This window comes from Alligator mississippiensis, chromosome 3, assembly GCF_030867095.1.
Source record: "Alligator mississippiensis isolate rAllMis1 chromosome 3, rAllMis1, whole genome shotgun sequence".
In the NCBI taxonomy this organism is placed as follows: domain Eukaryota; kingdom Metazoa; phylum Chordata; order Crocodylia; family Alligatoridae; genus Alligator; species Alligator mississippiensis.
The window spans coordinates 152,641,491-152,660,739 of record NC_081826.1 but is presented as its reverse complement, the minus strand read 5'-3'; the positions used below and the strand labels follow the sequence as shown (position 1 = coordinate 152,660,739).

The window sequence follows — 19,249 nt, the reverse complement described above, 5'->3', positions numbered from 1 at the left end:
CAACAGGGACTCTTAATACATGAGATAGCAAGGCAAGTCTGCTTCTAGTCTGCCCTGTAATTACAGCATGTTGAAGCAGGCATCCTATACATAGTTTCCACATGTCCATCATTTTAGCACCCCCCCCCCCCCCCCCCAGCAAAAATAAAAGTCGGTGCCTATGTTCTCAGGACATGCAAAGGGAAGAAGTCATGAGAGATTCAGTGCAACCTACTGGTTCTTTGTCCTCTACAGGCTGGGGTTGTTCAGCGATTAGCTCTCATCCAGTACGTTGTTCTTTTCTGCATTCCTTAGGCATGATCTGCCCCCAGAGTCTTGCTGTTTCCCTCCATTGCTCCATTAGTAGCTGATGGCAGTTTAACCTCTGTACTTCCTTGTCCTGTCTGAGCAGGAGGAAATTGCCCAGCAGTGGAAAAGCCAGTGTCTAAGCAATAGCCCAGGGCACTCATTGCTCCCACTACCAGAAGAGCCAGGCATTAGCCACGTTGATTGACCGATTTCCCCTGGTGAAGGATATGCATCTTGTGGGATAAGACATTAAGAGAGCAGATCCTATTTCACCTATTAGACATTTAAGTGGACTTAGGCACCTTAGTATGACTATTCCACCCTGCTCAGATCCTGGAAATCCATTCATGTATCTACTTTTGTAATACATGATCATCTGACCCATCGGACTGAGTCACAAAAAGTAGAAAGGAGGAGGGCCCATCCACCTTTTGCATTAACAGTTTTTCAGGGACTTGGGTAGGGTGGAATATGTGACTAAATCCACTTACGCACCCACTACGTAGTACAGTCTAGCCTGGGGTTTTTCTCTATCTGTTTTCATGCATTTAAACTCACTGGAAACTCTGGAAGTGAAGGACAGAAATGCCATTATGCTTCATATTTTTTCCCTCAGTTTCTTGGACACTATTTGAAACAGGATAATTACTTATTCGTGTGGTTCCAAAGACTGCATGCAAACTGCTCACAGATGAAGCCTCAACCTCCACAAACAAAGAAACAGCTTTTCTGCATTATTTTTTCCAATCAAGGTCCCCTAAGACAAATGAATTCAAGTTCTGCTTCTTTTTTTTTCTTTTGCTTTTATGTTCCTTCTGGATTACAGGAACCACAGTATGGGGGCTGTGAAATGTGGACGCCTTGTCTCTGGCTTAGGGCTTTTCTCTGTGTGTCCATGGGCGCATTTACACAAGATGCTTTAATGTACCTTAGCCTAGTTTAATGCACAGTAAGGGCACATATCTACACATGCGCACCCTTATTGCACAGTAAAAATGGCTAGTCACAACAAAATTTGTGACTAGCCAATGCAAGCCAATGCAAGCCAATGCAAATGCAAGTATCAAATTTAGTTGCAATTAGTTAATGCGCAGTAACGCATGTGTAGATGTGGCCCAGCACTAATTTTAGAGCTGGGTCTTCCCTACCACTAGGGGGCCAGCCTGACCCCAGCCCCAAGGTTCTCCTGTCCTAGGGCTGGGCTGCTCTCTGGCACCCCCCAGCTGTAGGTTATAATGGCCTGCAGCCATTTTGTGCACTGGGGCACTGCACAGAAGCCTGGTGGGTCCTGTGCAATCCCCAAGGACCACTGCAGGCCTTGTTTGCCCCCCTAGGCAGAACACAGGCTGCCTCTGCCTGACCTGTCCCTCTCCAGAGCTGCTGCTTGGTCACAGGTGAGTGTTGCAAAGGGGTGCAGCTTGCTGCACCCCTCGCCCAGCCCTGAGATCCCCCCAGGGTTGCTGGCTGTCTGTTTCTGGCAGCAGGGCCAGCACCTACTCCTGTTGCTGCTCACCCCCTGCAGTGTCTTCTGTCCTTGCAGGTCCTGTGTTGAAGTCCCTCTACCACACTGCTCCCAGTCCCTGGCTGTGCCCCTGCACTGGGTACTGCTAGCAGCTGTCCAGGGCCAGTATCACAGGGATAGCTGTGCAGGAGGCCAGAGAGCCAGTGTGGGACATCATGTCCCACCATCCTCCCTGTCCAGCCCCAGCCCCGCCCATGTATGCCCATGCATGCCCATGCTGAGTGGCCAGGCCCCCAACTGGACCTGGGAGGAGATTGGTGACCTCGTGGTGCTCTGGGATGGTACTGAGGTGCAGAGGCAGTTTGAGTGTGGCAAGTGCTCAAACACCCACATTTATGAGGCCCTGTCAGGCAGTATGCAGGAGTGAGGGCACTCCTGGTTGGTGTGGCTGTCCATGTTCTGGCACTGCTTCAACACCCTGCCCATGCCCCCGGAGGTCCTGGCCAGGCTTCAGAGATGGGCACTGAAGTTTTTCTGGTTGGGACGGCACTGGGTCTCTGCACGGGTTCACCCTCCCCTTGTGAGAGGGGGAGCAGGGCCTGGTTTGCCTCCACAGCCAGGTCCTGATTTTCCATCTTCAGACCCTGCCAGTAGCCATATGGTGTGGAGCCAGTTGGGGCAGGCCTCCCTCCACTGACTCTGAGGGCTCTGATATGACCAGCAGCTCTTCTATCTGTATGGGCTGGAGCTTGCGTGGGGTGCAGGGGAGCTGCCGGTCTTTTACCAAGACCTCCTCAAGGCCTGGGGGCTGCTCTCCCCCTCCAGGTCCCCGTTGAGTATGGCCAAGGGTGGCGACCTGCTTGCCGAGCCACTGCTGTTTAACCCTCAGGTAGCGGTGTCAGTGGTGGCATTGCCTGAGGCATACCAGAGGATGGCTTGAGTGGGATTCACCCGGGTCGGAGACCTCCTGGACTATGATGAGCAGGGGTGGCTGGGCCCTCCTGTGCTGGACCAGCACATGGATCTGGCCACAGGGCATGCAACTTGTTTGCACCAAGTCCAGGAGGTGAAAGCTGCCCTGCCCATTGATGCCCTTGCCTACTTGGAGTGCCACCTGTGAGAGGGCGGTGTCCCCCTACTGAGTCCCCTGGTCCTGTGGAGTTGCTGATGGGGTCTGCATCCCACCAGTGGGCCCCGTGGCACTCCCTGCTCCACCACTTGAGCTGGCTGGGGGAAACGTGCCAGGTCCGCTTTTCGACAGCCCATCAGCGCCAGCTCTATACACTTGTCCACCGCACGATCCATCACACTGCCCTTGCATCCTGCCCAGACACCAAGTGGCGGACATCCTAGGCGAGGGTGAGGCCGACAGAACCTGGTGGCAGAGTCTGTATTCCACCTTGATCCCCTGAGCCACTGGCTAGCAGGGCCAGCACCATGGCCAGCAGAAGCGTGGGCACGTGTCATCACAGCCAGAGGCAGGGCTGGAGTGGTGCAGCACTGGGCATCGTTGGCAGGGGCAGGGGCAGCCATGGTGCAGGGAGGCAGGGTGGGCAAGGAGGGTGCTGCTGTGTGCTGCCCCTGTGCTGGACGCACTGCTCCTGGGCAGGGAAGGGGCTGACCAGGGATCAGAGGGCAGGGCTGTTTCCAAGATGGCAGCCAAGTGCTGGCAGCAGGTTTTGGCTTCTAAAGATGGCTGCCAAGTGCTGGCAGCTACAGCTGGATCCTGGAACTCCCCCCAGTGGCCACAGGGGTACACAGCCGGGCTGGAGGGACTAGGCACTAAGTTTAGTGCCAAGTCTCCACACATGTAATGCCAAAAATTGCTTACTGCACATTAACTTACTGTGCAGTAAATTTAGTCATGACCAGGGCCCAAGCATGGTGAGGGAAAGGGTACACTTTACCAGGGCCTGGAGATCCAGGGGCACCTGGCCCAGGCTGCAACCCTATTACCATGAGGAGGAAAACAAAGGCTAAATTGTAGGTCATGCTTGAGGATATGTAGGGAAAGTTATGTACTACCCATATGGCGTCTCTACTGTGAGATTTGCTGGAGCCAGTCAGAAGCCGAACAAGCGACATTGTGAGTGGTGAGTTGCTGCCCAGCCCAGGGCCCTTCTGTGCAACAGAGAGTGTGCTTGTGCAGTTAATTCTAGGACATGTAGTTTGAGAGACAGACAGGTTTATGTTTCCCTATGTGACATACTCTCTCAAGAACTACAAGTCCCAGAGTCCCTTGTGCATATAGACGGAAAGGGGAAGGACAAAGCACCATATAACTGGGACATGGATCCCAGGGACAGTGGAAGCTGCAGTGTTGCTGGTAGGATTTACAGGCCCAAAAGTGAGTAATGAGTTAGGCCTGGTGGTCTAAACATTTGCACAGAGAAGAACTGAAACAGGGATAGGGTTAGTGCTTGGAAGGAAAGGACATGTCTTTCTCTCTCTCTCTCACACACCCCACGTCTGGCTATAAATACAAAGCAGGCAGCCAGAAACATAAGGAGGTAAAACAAAGGGAACTAAAAGAAGCTAAAGAACCAATCAATCCTCCAGTTTGTCAAAACAGGCACGGCCTTCCTCCAGTTTTTCAAAACAGACAAGGCCTTTCTGCAGTCTGGCTCAGGCAATACACTAACTAGGGAAATAGATGAACAAAAACAGGATGGAAATGATTTTAATATAGAGACTGTGTCTGTGGCAACTGATGATGAAGAAAAGCTGCCAGATGCATCATGTGACTCCAATCTAATGCTTTCAAAAGATAGGTATTATCACCATTAGCACCACTATGTTTAGAAGAATGCTGCCAAAAACAGGAGAGAGTAGTACGACACTATCTGATCCATGCTTCTTCAAAGACCCAGGCTTGTAGCCCAAACTGATAACAAATTCTGTCCATTAAAAAATTGTTCTATTTGGTGTCCTGACATTTGAAGAAATGTGGAAACTAGCAAAATCAAATCCAGAAGATGTTGATGGCATAAGTTTCCTGAATTTCTTCTCAAATGTAAGACTTCCAATGAAGAACAGCAACCCAAGAGACTGGCTTGTTTGGAGCCCTACCAATCAAGCTCTCTATTGTTTACCATGCTGGCTACTTTCTGAAGGGAGACAAAAACACAATATGCTGGCAAAAAGTGAAGGGTATTCACCAAATGTGAAAAAAATGGCAAAAGCTATATAATAAACTTTCTGAACATGAAAAGAGCATAGAACATAAAACTTGCTACTTCCAGTGGAAGGAATTACAGCAGTCACTGTCAGGTGGACATGGAGTGGTGGACAGTGAGGTTCAAAAACAAATTTTAACAGAAGCAACAAGATGGAAAGAAATATTGGAAAGCTTGTTGGATGTTACCTTGTGTCTTGCTTCAAGAGGTATAGCATTCCAAGGAGATAATAACCAGATAGGTGACCCACACAATGGCAACTTTCTTGGAACTCGTGAATTAATAGTTCATTATGTCAGCATCATCCATGACCATTTATTATTCTATCATATGTGATGCTACTCCTGGTGTCTCTCACCAAGAACAACACGTGTTGATATTCCAATCTGTAGTTCACAACAAAGATATTGGTACATTTAACATTAAAGAAAGGTTTTTTTGAGTTTATCAACTTTAATTTAAAAAATGGAGAACAGATAACTGAAATGCTAATTGCCAGCTTGAAGCATCATAATATTCCTCTTGACTGTAGAGGTCAAGGTTTTGATAATGGCTCTAATATGTCAGAGAAAATAAAAGGTGTTCAGACCTGCATTATGTCCAAAATGAACTTGCTGTGTATTCTCCTTGTGCTTCCCATTCACTAAATCTTGTAGGAGTTAATGCTGCAGCAGCATGTACTGAAAAAGTAACATTTTTGGTTGTGTGCAGCAACTTTTTGTGTTTTTCAGTGCTAGCCAGTTTTCCACAGGTGAGGTGAAATGGAAGATTATAGCAGATAAGATACACTGCTCACTCTACTCTGTCAGACACACGCTGTAGTGCACGTGCTGATGCTATCCATCCACTCACAGAGCATCTTCCAGGTATTCTGGAAGCACTGGAATGTGCTCTTGAATTAAATTTGACACATGAAGCTCAATCACAACTGGAAGCGCTGAAAAGGTACTTCACCTCATTTTCATGCCTTTTGTTGGCTAGCTTCTGGTACAAGGTTCTTTCAAGTATTGATGACAGAAACAAGATTTTAGAAGCCTGGGGAATCTCTCTTGAATCAGAGGCAGCTCTCATTGCTGATATTATTGAAGAGGTAAAACAACTTAGAGGCATGGGTGACGGGTACCTCCCAAGTCTGGGGGGCCACCAGATTGCTGGTGGGGGGGTCCCCCGTGGCCCATCATTGAGCCAGTGGTGAAACCGGAAGTGCACTCCTGGTGGCACTTCCAGTTTCATGGCTGGTGCTTCCAGGGGGTGCATGGCCTATCTCAGATGACTTAGAGATCAGTGGCCCAAAATTCCACAGGAAGCATGTCTTGTAGCGGAAGGCACGGGAATTTTGCCACAATTACCAAAGAAGAGAGGCAAGAAGCAGAAAAGATTTCATGATGACACAGCTGAGGAATTGACTTTGGGGAGATAATTCATGATTTTGCAATGATAAAGGCCGGAAAAATAAAGCTTTAAAGTGAATTGGTCTATTTATAAAATGTTTGCAGCCATGTTGGTCCATTAGAACAAAAAAATTGAAACATTTACTGGATAATACCATTCTTCCATCATCATGTGCAACAGTCTGTCACTAATCACTTCCTTCACTGTCACCATTTTCACTTAGGATTTTTTTTATCAAAACCACCACCCCTGCCACCCTAGTCCTGTGAGTACTCAACCACTACATGGGCCCCACCTCCAATTCCTCTCAAAACTGCTATGGTTCAGATTACCTGTCAGATCACTGCCTTGTGAGCACAAGGCATCTGTGTTCATTTGGGCCAGGAAGGGCTCCACCTGGTCCTATCACTTCTGACTAAAAACAAATCTCACGCTCAGTGATGCCACTGCTAAAACCATCACTGAAATGTAGAAAAACATCCCTTATACATAGGCTGACCATAATTGTTTTAGGGAAATTTGGGGTAGGGGGGAGAGGGGGTGGAGCTAGGGGACACATGCATGCACACACACTCCTGTCTGCAGCTCCCAGGAGCAGGGCTGGGTGGGAGAGCATGGTGTGCCCCCCCCCACCCCCAGGCAGCTCCCAGGTTTCCACCAAGTTGGGCTTCTTTAAAAATGTTCTCCAATGGTGGGACACTGAGACAGCCTATAAAATTTGGCAAAACTGGACACAATACTCCAGATGTGGCTTCACCAGTGCCGAATGGAGAGGAATAATTACTTCCCTTGATCTGCTGGCAACGCTCCTAATAATGCAGTCCAGCATGCCATTAGCCTTTTTTGCAACACGGGTATACTGTTGGCTCATATTTAGCTTATTGTCCACTGTAACTCCCAGGTCCTTTCCTGCAGAGCTGCTGCCCAGCCAGTCGGTCTCCATCCTGTACCAATGCACGGGATTCTTTGATCCTAAGTGCAGGACTTTGCACTTGTCCTTATTGAGATTTCTTTATATTGAGAACCTCATGAGATTTCTTTTGGTTCAATCGTCCAATTTGTCTAGGTCTCTTTGAATCGTATCCCTACCCTCCGGCATATCTCTACTACCCTCATCTTGGTGTCATCTGCAGACTTGCTGAGGGTGCACTCCATCCCATATTCCAGATCATTGTTGAAGAAATTGAACAATACCAGCCCCAGGACCAACCCCTGGGACACTCCTCTTGATATTGGCTGCCAACCGGATATTAAGTCATTGATTACTGCCCTCTGAGCCTGATGATCTAGCCAGTTTTCTATTCACCTTACAGCCCACTCATCCAACTTTAATTCCTTAGCTCGCTTGTGAGAATTTTGTGGGAAACCAAAACAAAATCCTTGCTAAAGTCAACCTGTATCATTGTCCACTGCTCTCCCTGCATCCACAGATCCAGTCATCTCATCATAGAAAGCAATCAGGTTGGTCAGGCATGACTTGCCTTTGGTGAATCCATGCTAACTGTTTCTAATCACCTCCTTCTCCAAGTACTTAAAAATAGATTCCTTGAAAACCTGATTCATGACTTTTCCAGGGAATGAGGTGAAGCTGACCGGTCTCTGTAGATCCCTGGATCCTCCTTTTTCCCTTTCTTAAAGATGAGCACTATATTTGCCCTTTTTCCAATCATCCAGTACCTCTCCCAATCACCATGACTTTTCAAAGATAATGGCCAGCAGCTCTGCATTGGCCAACTCCCTTAGCACCCTAACCCTAAAAATAGCTCCCGCAGCTCCCAGCAAGAGTATATAAGGAGCCTGACCTGAGGAAGTCTTATACACTGGGCTTTCCAGCACGCAAGCCACAGTCCAAAGCCCAGCCCGGAGTTCCCAGGCCACCCAAGCAGCCGGGGAGCAGACGGAGCCCTGCACTCTGCACTGCTGAGTGGAGTCTGTGGCACGGGCCAGTCCCTGGTCACCGTGTTGTTCTCAGGAGACAGCTCTTATTGCTGGAGGGATCTTCCCTCGTCACCCCAGTGTCACTCCTTTTCACATCTCCTTCAGGCGAGATCAGGGCCAAGACAGTAGCCTGGCTCCCAGCTCTGAGCCTTTTGAGCACCACCACCCCACTTCATAGTTGAAGACTACTGTTGTCTCCTCTCCGTCTCCTCTTCTCTAGAGTAAATAAGCCCAGTTCCCTGAGTCTTTTCTCATAAGTCATGTCCCCCAACCCCCTCACCATTATTGTTGCCCCCTCTCCAATTTGTCCAAATCCTTTCTGTAGTGGGGGCCCCAAAATGACACAGTATTGCAGATGTGGCCTCACCAGTGCTGAATAGAGGGGAATAATTACTTCCCTTGACCTACTGGCTCTATTGTTCTCTGCTCTCACTGCTCACTGCTCTCACACCATCCAGTTTAAGTGTGGAGAAAAGGGGCAGATGGCAGGGAAGTACCAGTATGAAAGGAAATGTAATTTGCATGAGCTTGGCTTGGCAGGGAATTCTTCAGTGAGCTAGAACACAAAAAGGAAGCTTACAAGAAGCAGGAACTTGGAGAAACATGTAGGGTGGAGTACAAGAGCATTGCTCAGGCATGCAGGGATGAAATCAGGAAGGCCAAAGTGCAAGTGAGTTGCAACTAGCAAGGGACATGAAGCATAATAAGAATGGTGTCTACAGGTATGTCAGCAACAAGAGGAAGATCAGGGAAAGTGTGAGCCCATTACTGAATGGGGGAGGAAACCTAGTGACAGATGATGCAGAAAAGGCTGAAGTATTCAATGCCTTTTTTTCCCTGGTCTTCACAAGCAAGGTCAGCTCCCACACTACTGCACCAGGCAGCACAGTTTGTGGAGTAGGTGAGCAGCCATCAGCGGTGAAAGAACAGGTTAGGGACTATTTAGAAAAGCTGGACATGTACGAGTCCCTGAGGCCAGATATGATGCACCTGAGAGTGCTGAGGGAGTTGGCCAATGCAGACCCGCTGGGTTTTATCTTTGAAAAGTAAGGAAATTTGCAGCTGGGCCTAGCAATGAGGTTTTGGACCTTCCAAGCCAGTTACTGTAGCCAAGCTGCGTAGGGTCTCCTGCTGAAGCAGGCTGAGATGTGATTAGGGTCCAGGTTGGGGTTAAGGTTAGGGTTAGGAAAAAGGTTAGAGGTGCCTTCCTGCTTGGAGTTGGTCGGACTCACACAGATGTGTTTTGGGCACGGTGAGGGAGGGCAGTCCATGTACACGGAAAGCGGCTTGAACCCCAGGACCCCCCCAGCTGGGTTAAGGCTGGGAGACCTTCCAGCATTGGGTTGGCATTTAAAGGGGCAGGTGCCGTTTTACTCCAGGGGTCTTCTGGAAACCAGAGATGTATTGACTGGTCTCTACCGTGCCGCCTGTGGGCTTTAAAGGACAGGTGCTGACATTAGGCTTCTCAGGCTGGGCTTCCTGGGGTTGCTGGAGTAGCTTGAGCTTGGCTTTGGTTGCAGGGTTGGTACATGGCCCTGTGTCTGGTCCCCCACATCTGTTTGGAGAAGGGAATGCAGAGCAAGCCAAGGGAGCAAGGCAGTGGTGTAGCTGGTCAGCAGGGGTATGTTGCTGTGCACATGGCTCCATGACATAGGAATGGCACCATACCCATTGCTCATTTTGGCACAGGTGAAAAACAAGGTGATTCTGGGAAAGTAGGCGAGAGAACTGGGCATTTCCTCCACCTGCCCTGAATTTCGGGCAGTGCCAGGTCTGGTGAGAGGGATGTCCATCCCCAGGCAGCGTGGAGAGTGGGCAAGGCGGAAATGGAGGCTGGGCTGGTGGCCAGAGGGGCTGCAGCGCTGGGTGTGGGGGGGCGGTGGAACTCGTCACCGTGCGTCACCGCGGCAGCGCTCGTATCATCGCGGCGCTGCGGGTTCCAGGCAGTTGCAGGCGGAGGCTGGAGTGGTGCTGCCGGGTGCCTGGTGTCTGCAGAGACACAGGTAAGGCGGGTGCACAGAGCACTGCCCCCTTTCCCAAGTGAGGACATGGAGACATCGCACCCACCCATCATAGGCAGCTGGAGACGCGGTTTCTCCTCCATTTTAAAGACACTGAGAATTAAAGCACAATCCTGGGTCAATTCTCTGGCTGAGCATTCATCTGGGTGAAATCACTGTCCAGGGGCAGGAGTAGTTCATACATGTTTATGTGATATTGAAGTCCTGTCTCATTTCTGCTCCCACTTGTCAGACGCCAGCTGGAGAGCAACAGGAGAACCATCAAAGGGAGGATTTCGCTCTGTGATCTCTCACCGAGGAGGGAGCAGGTAAGGATCGGGTCCTTAGGCAACGCTGCCAGAGGATCCGGCAGGGGCAGAGCTGGGAGGGAAGTGAGGGTCTCTCTGCTTTCGGGCTTGTGGTCTGTATTCGGCAAAAAGTGAAGAATGAAGACGGAGCCGACAGGACCCTTGCTTTGGAGACAGGGGCTGGCAAACGTCCCATCCCAGCTGTGTGTGAGGGAGCAGGAGCTGGGCATGGTCTGGAGGCCACCCCCTGCCCAGAAAGAAATGTTTGCGCTCTAACCTTGTATGGTTTTGTCTTTGATTCAGCCACCTTTTCCAGCTCAGGTGTCACAAGACTTTGAAACACCTCCACAGCCAGGGGTCACTTGCCTGCCAGGATTTCTAAAGCATGGTGCACAGCCCGTGCGGACTAAAACACTGGCGCAATCCATTTAGAGCCACCTTTATTGACGGTGCTGAGCAGGGAAATTGGTCTCTCATGGGTGATACCAGTCATGAAGATGAGCTCCAGGGAGAAGACAAAAACAGTTGTGAGGTGGAAGAAGTGGAGTGAGGAGGGTGGCAGGAGTTTCTCTTGCATGTCAGGAAAGGGCCTGCAAGCGAAGGTCTGGGAGGAAGAAGACTGCTGGCAGGGGCAAGCAGAGAGGGAAAGGGGCAGGAGGGAGGAGAGGTGCCGTATTGTTCCAGGGGAAGGGGCAAGAGGATGGCTTCCAACACGGTGGCGTAGTCCTTTTCAGGGGTAGGTGTCAGCCCCATCTGATGGTGGTGACTGTGGGTCCAGGCAGCGTGGTGTGACATTCATCGGAGGCGAGGAGGGAGGCCTCAGTGCGGGAGCCGAAGGGAGGAGTGCGAGGCATCCGGAGAGCCAGCAAACATCTGCCCAGCAGCGCTCCATCCCGCACGGCAGGTGAAGGGCCTGCAGTGTGCCGCAGGGGCTTCCCATGCCTGTGCAAGGACCTGCAGAAAGGGTCAGGAAATCCAGGTCCCTGCAACATGGTGACCCCCGCCCTGGCGCTCTTTGACACCACATCCAGGGGGATGTAAACATGCCCAGGTGCTGAAGCTCCCCAGCCCTCCCAGGTCAGCCAGTGTTGCCCAGGCTGAGTTTGCAGGGAGGCCAAAGTTATGGTGGTGCTAAGCTCTAGCAGGTGCCAGGAAAGGGGCCCCTGTCCTCCTTGGCTTGGCACTCCCAAATCCCAGCCCCAGGATCCATTGCAGGGGCTGCCTGGGCTCCCAGGGGCTTCAGCCCCTGGCCCCTCAAGAAGGCCAAGCGGTGAGAGGCAGGAGCAGGGAGCTGGGTGTCCAAACCAGCTGCAGGTCTTTGAGCCTGAGCCCAGGGCTCTCCCCTCCTGCCAACCTGGGCACCAGGGATGTTGGGGGCATGGGTGAACTCAGGGTCCATGTGCCTGTCACCTGGGTGAGCAGGGGAGGGGGCAGACGGGTCTGGAGGGGGTGCCCTGAGCCCCAGTTCATGACTGCTCCTCTTGGGTGCCAGGATGGACAGGCTGCGGTGGATGCTGAGGCGGAGGTCAGACAAGGTGGTCAGCGTGGGAGCAGAGAGCAGCAGGGAGCCTGGGCAGGAGGATTTGGGCCCCACCTGCCATGATGATGAGGGGCCCATCAAGGCAAGGAGGTGGCTGTGCTCCATCTGCTGCCAAAGAAAACGGGCAGCTCCTGGCACCAGGAGAAAGCAGAAAAGGAAATCCACCACTTCCAGGACCAAATGGAGGTGGCCCTGGGTACGCCTGGGCAAGCAGGAGCCGGCAGCAGAACATCACCAGGCAGAAGAGCTGCGCAGCTCCCCTCCCATGTCATCGGGGAACCTTGAGCCCGACCCTGCAGGCCCACAGCAGGAGGCAGCCCCCTGCGCAGCCCGGGATGAGGGCCCATACTCCCTGGGCCGCGAGCTGAGCGAGTCGTGCACCAGCCCCAGCCTGAGCTGCGGCTCCTCCTGGGACGACTCGCACAGCAACCTGGAGTCCGGGACCACCAGCCCGAGCCGCAGCTCGTCCTCGGGGGACTCCAATAGCTCCCTGGAGTCCCAAAACACCAGCTCCAGCAGCAGCTCCTCCTCGGAGGATGCTCACAGCTCCCTGCAGTCCGGGACCACCCCGGCCCCTGGCACCAGCCGCACAGGTGAGGGGTCCACTGGGGGCCTGGAGGTCTCAGGGCCATTCGCTCTGTGAGGCCAATCGGACCCTCCAAAAGTTGCACAGGGGAATCCTGGTGAAGGCCAGGGGGCTGAGCCACACGACCCTCCTTGTCCATGTGTCAAGTGGTCTCAGTGTGGATGGGGTGAAGGGGGAGCCAGGGTCACTTGAGATGGGGACAGGCACCTCCTGGGGGAGCAGCGAGAGTCCAGCCTCCTCTCAGCTATGGGGGCGGGAGGCTGCAGGGGTGGAGGAGGGTGCTGGAGAGACTCCTGCTGACAGGGCTTTTATGCTGATGAGGGCAGCCCCACTTCCCTTCTTCTCAGGGGTCCTGGAGTCACCCTCTCCCCTTTCCTCCCCGTTGCAGTGATTCCCAGACCGGCCACTGAGGAGGAGGACGATGATGAGGACGAGGAGGAGGAGGAGGAAGATGAAGATGGGAGTCCACATGAGGAAGCTGTCCTCCTCCTTGTGACAAAACACCTCCAGGAACCAGGGAAGGTATGAAACTTTCCCAATGGGGCCAGGCCCCACTCAGTCCTGCATTCCTGCATCCAGCCCACGGGGAGATCCCATCCCTGGGAAACTGAAGCCCGCAAGGGGAGACACTCAGGCCATGACCTCTGCTGGAGGTGCGTGTGCTTGTGCAGCCCCAACTGGGTCCCCGCCCTCCACACACACTGCCCCTGCGCCCCACCCCACTGGCCCAGGACCAGGTGCATGTCAGTACAGTATGGTTCCTGGGAGGTCCGAGTCCCGCAGGGGGTTGGGAAGGAACAGGATGCCCCTGGCTGAGAGCCTGCCTTTCCTTCGGTATCGCTCCCGTTAGTTGCTGGACGGGAAGGATGGGCAGCACTTCCTGCTAGCAATCCTCACCCTGAGCGCAGTCGCGGAGCAGAGCACAGAGGTGGCCATGGCGGTGGAAGGCCTGAAAGTGTCCATGGTAGAGAAGATCGTGGTGAGTAGTACGCAGCACGGGATGGTGTGGAGAGAGGGAAGGGGAGGAGAAATGGTGTCGTGAGCCAGGAAGGAAGGGAGAGGTGGAGATGAATCTGAGCGAGGGCCAAGTGTACCTGGGCCTGGACGTCAGGCTGGGGCAGCAGACAAGGGAGATTTTGGTAGAGGCCGGCAGCAGTCACGCTTTTGGAGGGCAGGCAAGGGTGAGAACAGGGAACAGGTGAGTGGTTTCACAGGCATGTTTGTGAGGCCGTGGGATGGAGAGGGCCAGCTGGGTTGCGTGGGTGGGGAGAGGACGGGTGAGGCACCTCCCGGGTTGGCTGGGATCCTGCTGCCTGCATCTGGAGCACTGGGTGGTCTCCCTTGTGGGACGTGTCTGTGGGCTGTGGGGCCCTAAGCTTGCCCACTCTGGGTGTCCCAGGAGCTGATGGAAAACATCCCTGTGGAGGCCGACCGAAGAAACATCCTCGCGTACAGCACTGACGCCATCCGTAGCCTCAGGTACCGGGACCTCTGCCTGAGGCTCCTAGCTATGCCATGGGCCAGGGGCAATCCTGCCCCTCAGGCAGAGATATGCTGGATGTTTATTGTCCACCCCAGAGTTGTCCCCACCCTGCAGAGCTCAGTCTGACACCTGCTCCTCTCTCCTGACAGTGACCTGAAGTTGAGCCTGGAGCCAGCCCTGGAGTCGCACCTCCTGCGGGCTGCAATTGAGAAGAGCTTCCTGGCCATAGGGCATGAGAGCCATCGCAACCAGGTAGGTGCTCCTGCCACTGCCATGGCCCACAAGGCACTCCCTGGCAGGTGTGGCCCCAGGCTCTGTGGCACTGATCCTGGGCTCTCCCTCCCCTTCCAGGTCATGCAGCGGCTGTACGTCGAGTACTTGCAGGGCCTGCTGTGCCGCTTCTTGTTCAGCGCCCCAAGCCTGGGCAAATTATACTCCATTTGGGAGGTGAGCATGATGCAGAGGGGCTGGGCTCAGGGGGGGACAGGCTTCAGCCCTGTGGACTTCAGCAAGCCTCTCTCAAAGGGTAGGGCAGACGGTCAAGCCCAAGCTCAAAGCCTGGGCCCTGAGGAGGAGGGTGTGGGCAAGTCTGCTTGGTACAGCAGGGGCACATCCCATTAATCTGAACATCTTCATCCCACAGCACTTCAGCTTTTGGATTGAGACGCCGGATTCCCAGTACCGAGAGCTGGGTATGAAGATCATCACCGGGGTGATTGCCTTTGCTGTCCAGCTCCTCCCACAGTTTGAGGTCAGCGAGGTCCTGCCCCCAGCGTCCTGGTCCCCTGCCATTGTCAGGGCCCTCTTGGAAGCGAGAGGTCAGAGCTGGGAACTAAGCTTCAGACCAGGCCCCCTGGCACTTTAGGGGTCTCTTTTCTGAGGCTTGCTTGAGGCAGGGTCAGCCCTGGTCCTGCGGCCTTTCCTACCCTGCAGCAGCAGCCACAGGGAATCGTCCTGGGACCCTGAGCAAGACCCTGGGCTCAAAGTTGCCACAGGAAGAAAGGGATGTCAAGCTCTGGCTCTGGCACTAGGATCTCTGCCTCCCCACCCTCCTGCTGGGTAATGGGGAGGAGGTGGAGAGAGACAGCCAGGCCTTGGGAATGTGGTGTGAGGGAAGGTAGGACACTCATGGACTCTCTGCTCCTCTCCCCCTGCTTAGGGCTCCCCAGATTTGCCTGAGGTGGGGGACATGGCAGCCTGCCTGGGTCTCTTCATCAATGACCCAGTGGAGAGCATCAGCTGCTACGCCAGGGGGAGCGTGCATTGGCTGGCACAAATCCTCCTTCATCAGAGGGGTAAGGACATCCGGCCAGAGTGCAGGACCTGAATGCAAACAGTGGCCCCCAGAAGCCTGATCCCAGGTGCTGGGTGAGACGCTGTGTCCCCCTCTCTCCATCCCCCACCTGGGAACACCTCAGGGTATCAGTGCTCATGACCCCAGCCCGCCCAGCCCAGTGCCCAGCTGTGGCCCTGCCGCCTATGCTAATGCACCAGTCCTGGGTGTCCCATGTGGGGAGGAAGGAAGATTTCTGGGACCAGGGAGCCCATCCCAAAGCCCTCCGCAGCCCAAACTTGTCCCAGGATGGCAGGACCCAATTGGCTCCTGCAGAACGATGCCCTCCCAACTGGGGCCATGCTCTCCATGGTGCCATAAGCACAGCCAGAGCTGTGCTGGGCAGACACTGCGTACCAGAGCCACGTGTCTCCACTTGGCATAGGCCAAGACATGCGAGGGGCAGAGGAACTGCAGTGCAAGCGCCAGATGGAGCAGAGCTAGGTCCAGAACTACAGGGACCTGGCGAGAGTTGGAGAGGTGAGGTTGCAGTGCCCAGCCCTTGCAAAGCTGAAGGAGTGTGGAGAAAGGCCTCCTGCTTTGCTCCAGCTCACAGGGCTCTTCTTGTTGTGGCTTAGAGCCATGCAAGTGTCCAGGGCAACGTGGTCCCAGGCCCCAGAAGTGCAGCCTGTCTGAGGGAAGCGCCAAGCCTTGCATCCTCTCATTTCAGGGCTTGAGAAAGATCTTGTTGGAGGAGCAGAAGAGATCTTTCCTGCAGAGAGTGCTTGTAGCAGTTCATGGTGTCCAGATTCATGTCAGCCAAGCGGGCCTGGTCTACCTCTACGCCATTTTGGGGGAAGCTGGCTGCTTGATTGGGCACAAGGTCAGCAGCCACACTGGGGAGTGAGGGGGTGCAGGAGAGTGAGCTTAGGGCCTCTATGTGCCACCTCAAGTTGCTCTCATCCCATCATCGGGTGTGGCGGGGAGGGGGCACTGTCACTGTCCTACCACTGCAAAGACAGGAAGCAGGTGCCAAACAGCACTTGGGAGGTACAAGGAAGAGGGCTGTGTCCCCACTGCTGGGGGAGGAAGGAAGCCCTGCAGTTTGTAGCCCACTGAGCAGAGGGAAACATTCCCCCTAGGCCCAAATGTGCCCATGGGTCTGCCCCTCCACCTCCTCAGAGCCAGCCCAAGAATAGTCAGCAGGCTGAAGATGGATTTGGCTGCAGAGATGCAAGGGCTAGGCCCCAGGCGAGCGTGCCAGGGGTCATTTCTCCTTCTGCCCCCAAACCTGAGCTTTCTTTAGAGAGAATGGAGGATTCAGCCAGTAGGCCCTACCAATCTGCCCCATTGCCCCAGGCTACCACCCCTTGCCTTCGCCATAACTCTCAGAAAAAAGCCCCTCTGGGAACCTGCCCCCATTGCACTGGGCTTCTACCAAAACCCTTGGTTTCAGCCCAATCCCTGCTCCATGCAGGGAGCGCTGGTGGTGGGGAAGTGAGGGCAGGTTTGAGCAGATTGTAGAGCCTGAGCTGCTTCTGCTTTCAGGCGTATGTTGAAGAGGTGCCAAGGAGGTGTAAGGGGAGTGGGACAGGAGCTCAGGCTGCCGCGGGCTGGGAACTGGGCTGTGGGCTCACTAGGGAGTCAGAGAAGAGCCTGTCTTGGAGGTTGGGGGCAATACGTCACGTAGGGGCTTGGAGGGGCTGGGTGGCAACATCCCCTCTGAGCTGTGCGGTGTGTGCACATGCCATGCTGCCAGGCATACCTGCGCTGCCGCACACACCGCGCAGCTGAGAGGGAATGCTGCTGGGTGGAGATGGCGCTGGGTCCAGGGACCACGACCCCTCCCACATCTCCTGTCCTTCATGGAGCAGCACAGGCTCTGACTGCCTCTTTGCCCCTGCAGGAGAAGCAAATCCCCGTCAGGGTGGTCAGCAAGCTGCTCCTTATCAAGTGCTTCAAAGAGCTGTCTGAAGAACTGCAAGGGCACAGCCTGCTGGCTGGCTCCTCCGCGACCCCCTCCGCTCTCCAGCAGCCCACACTTGCTTCTGCAGGTACTGTCCTGTCCCTTCTGCCTCTGGGGAGCAGGGATTTGTGTGAAGAGAGGCGGAGGCTCGCAGCACTAACACAGACCTGCTCCCTGCCGTGTGTGGGGTACTCTCCCCTCTGCCCCAAGGAGACCTGTCCTAGCGTCCATCCTCCACAAGACATTCCTCTCTCCTCCTGTCATTGGCAGGAGCCTTTGCCTCATGCCCTGCTGCCCCTAGACAAACCTCCCCCTCTGCCCCAGTGGTGTGCATGGGCCTGCATGGTGTTGCCCCCTTTTGGGAAAGAGCCCCGGGAGCTCTCCCAAGTGGCAAAGCTACCCCGGGACAGGCTGGACCGTCTGCCTGCTGTTAAAGGTTGCTGTGGCTCACACAGGTGGAGACCTGCTTTCTCTGCTTTGAGCTCTCTCAACCACGGCCGTTTTGGGCCTTGGGTATTCCCAGCCGAGCATCTACATCATATTGAATGTGGCTGGGCAGTGATGCCTAAAGATGTTCAGCAGCTTCCACGCAGGAAGTTAAGGATGGTCTATTTTTTTCCCCTCGTTGAAATGTTCTGGCCTTTGTGTCACGGGAAAGCTCGCAGTCCCCACCTCCTCACATCAGAGCTTTGCATCAGGGTGGCAATGCATGGATCTAATTTTTTGTTGCCTTTTCTTCCTTGCATGGCAACAGCTGGAAACCACCTTGACCCTGAGAACATCTCCCTGAGCGAACATGACCTCCAACACCTCACGGGGAGCCTGGCAGCTACTGAGAAAATCTGCAACAGTGCCGAAGCCACCACAGAAACCACCGACTGACCCGAATCTTGTTGTGTGGATGGCATTTTGTCAACCCCTGCCTCAGGGATTTTGCTGGTTGCCAACTGGGGCCAGGAAGGAATTTTTTCCCCCTTCATGTACAGACCTTGCGTCTGGGGGTTTTTCGCCTTCCTCTGAGGCGTTGGGCATAGTGAGACGGTGCCTGTTGTGTTAGTAGCCTGCCTTACAGGCCTTTCAGGCCCATGGAGGGAGAGAAGAAGGCAAAGGCAACGTGTGTCATGTTAAGCATAGAAGTTAAGAGTAGATGTAGCATAATAAAGTTGAGTTTAAGTTTCCTTTTCTAATAAGGCTTGGTGTTGATCTCGTTTTCCCGTGTCAAGTACAAGCTCATGACATGCAAGGAAAGAAAGACGCCAACATGATCCACTGCCATAAAAAACACAGCTTCCACAGCCCTCAAGACAAACCTGGTAGTTTTAGCTCAGGAAGTCAAGGTAGAGCCAGGTGGCTTGCTTCCCATCCCTTACTGCACATTTTGGGTTGCCTAAAGTAAATCATATATCTGCTCTGTATGCATAGTGTGATCACTAGGGGCAAATGCCGGACCCACTCCTGTGTTCACTAGGTCTGCTTTCAATAACGCCCTCACCCTCCATGCTCCTGTCCATATGCCGAAAATGTCCTGCACTTCATCCACAAAGTCCACCTGATATATTTCTAACTATGCTTCCACTTCTTTTAGCTTTCCTAAGTCAGAAAACATTGTGATCATTACACCCTTTTTCTACCCTTCCCCAAACTCACAATTGTTACCAGCTTTAATTCTGGGCTGTTCTGTTCCCCATGGTACTTTTTCCAAAATTATTCATATTCCCAGGTATTGCTAAAAATCAACTCCCACATCCTGTTATTTTGAAACATTATCAAACCGTTTATGTCCCTGGTTGGCCCTTTCAGGACACCCAGCATAATGTTACAAGAAAACTCACACTGG

At 53.5% G+C, this 19,249-nt stretch overlaps 1 protein-coding gene across 2 annotated transcripts; it reads left to right on the top strand.

Annotated features, from left to right (window-relative positions):
• Nucleotides 1–1,538: 1,538 nt before the first annotated feature.
• LOC106737683 (uncharacterized) lies at nt 1,539–18,574 on the top strand. 2 transcript variants are annotated; one of them, XR_009460918.1, is made up of 13 exons: nt 1,539–1,682; nt 10,510–11,468; nt 12,057–12,697; nt 13,079–13,212; nt 13,541–13,669; nt 14,090–14,169; nt 14,323–14,425; nt 14,525–14,620; nt 14,817–14,924; nt 15,333–15,468; nt 16,177–16,329; nt 17,353–17,500; nt 18,167–18,574. XR_009460918.1 is itself a non-coding variant. In XM_059724540.1 (12 exons), exons 3-11 carry the CDS (start codon nt 12,058–12,060, stop codon nt 15,948–15,950), a joined length of 1,485 nt encoding a protein of 494 aa, XP_059580523.1. In that variant the 5' UTR covers nt 1,539–1,682; nt 10,510–11,468; nt 12,057; the 3' UTR covers nt 15,951–15,986; nt 16,177–16,255. The 2 variants fall into 2 exon arrangements, 1 of the variants encoding a protein (XP_059580523.1); XM_059724540.1 differs by lacking the exons at nt 17,353–17,500; nt 18,167–18,574 and adding an exon at nt 15,892–15,986 and having other exon boundaries at nt 16,177–16,255.
• The last annotated feature ends 675 nt before the right edge of the window (nt 18,575–19,249 follow it).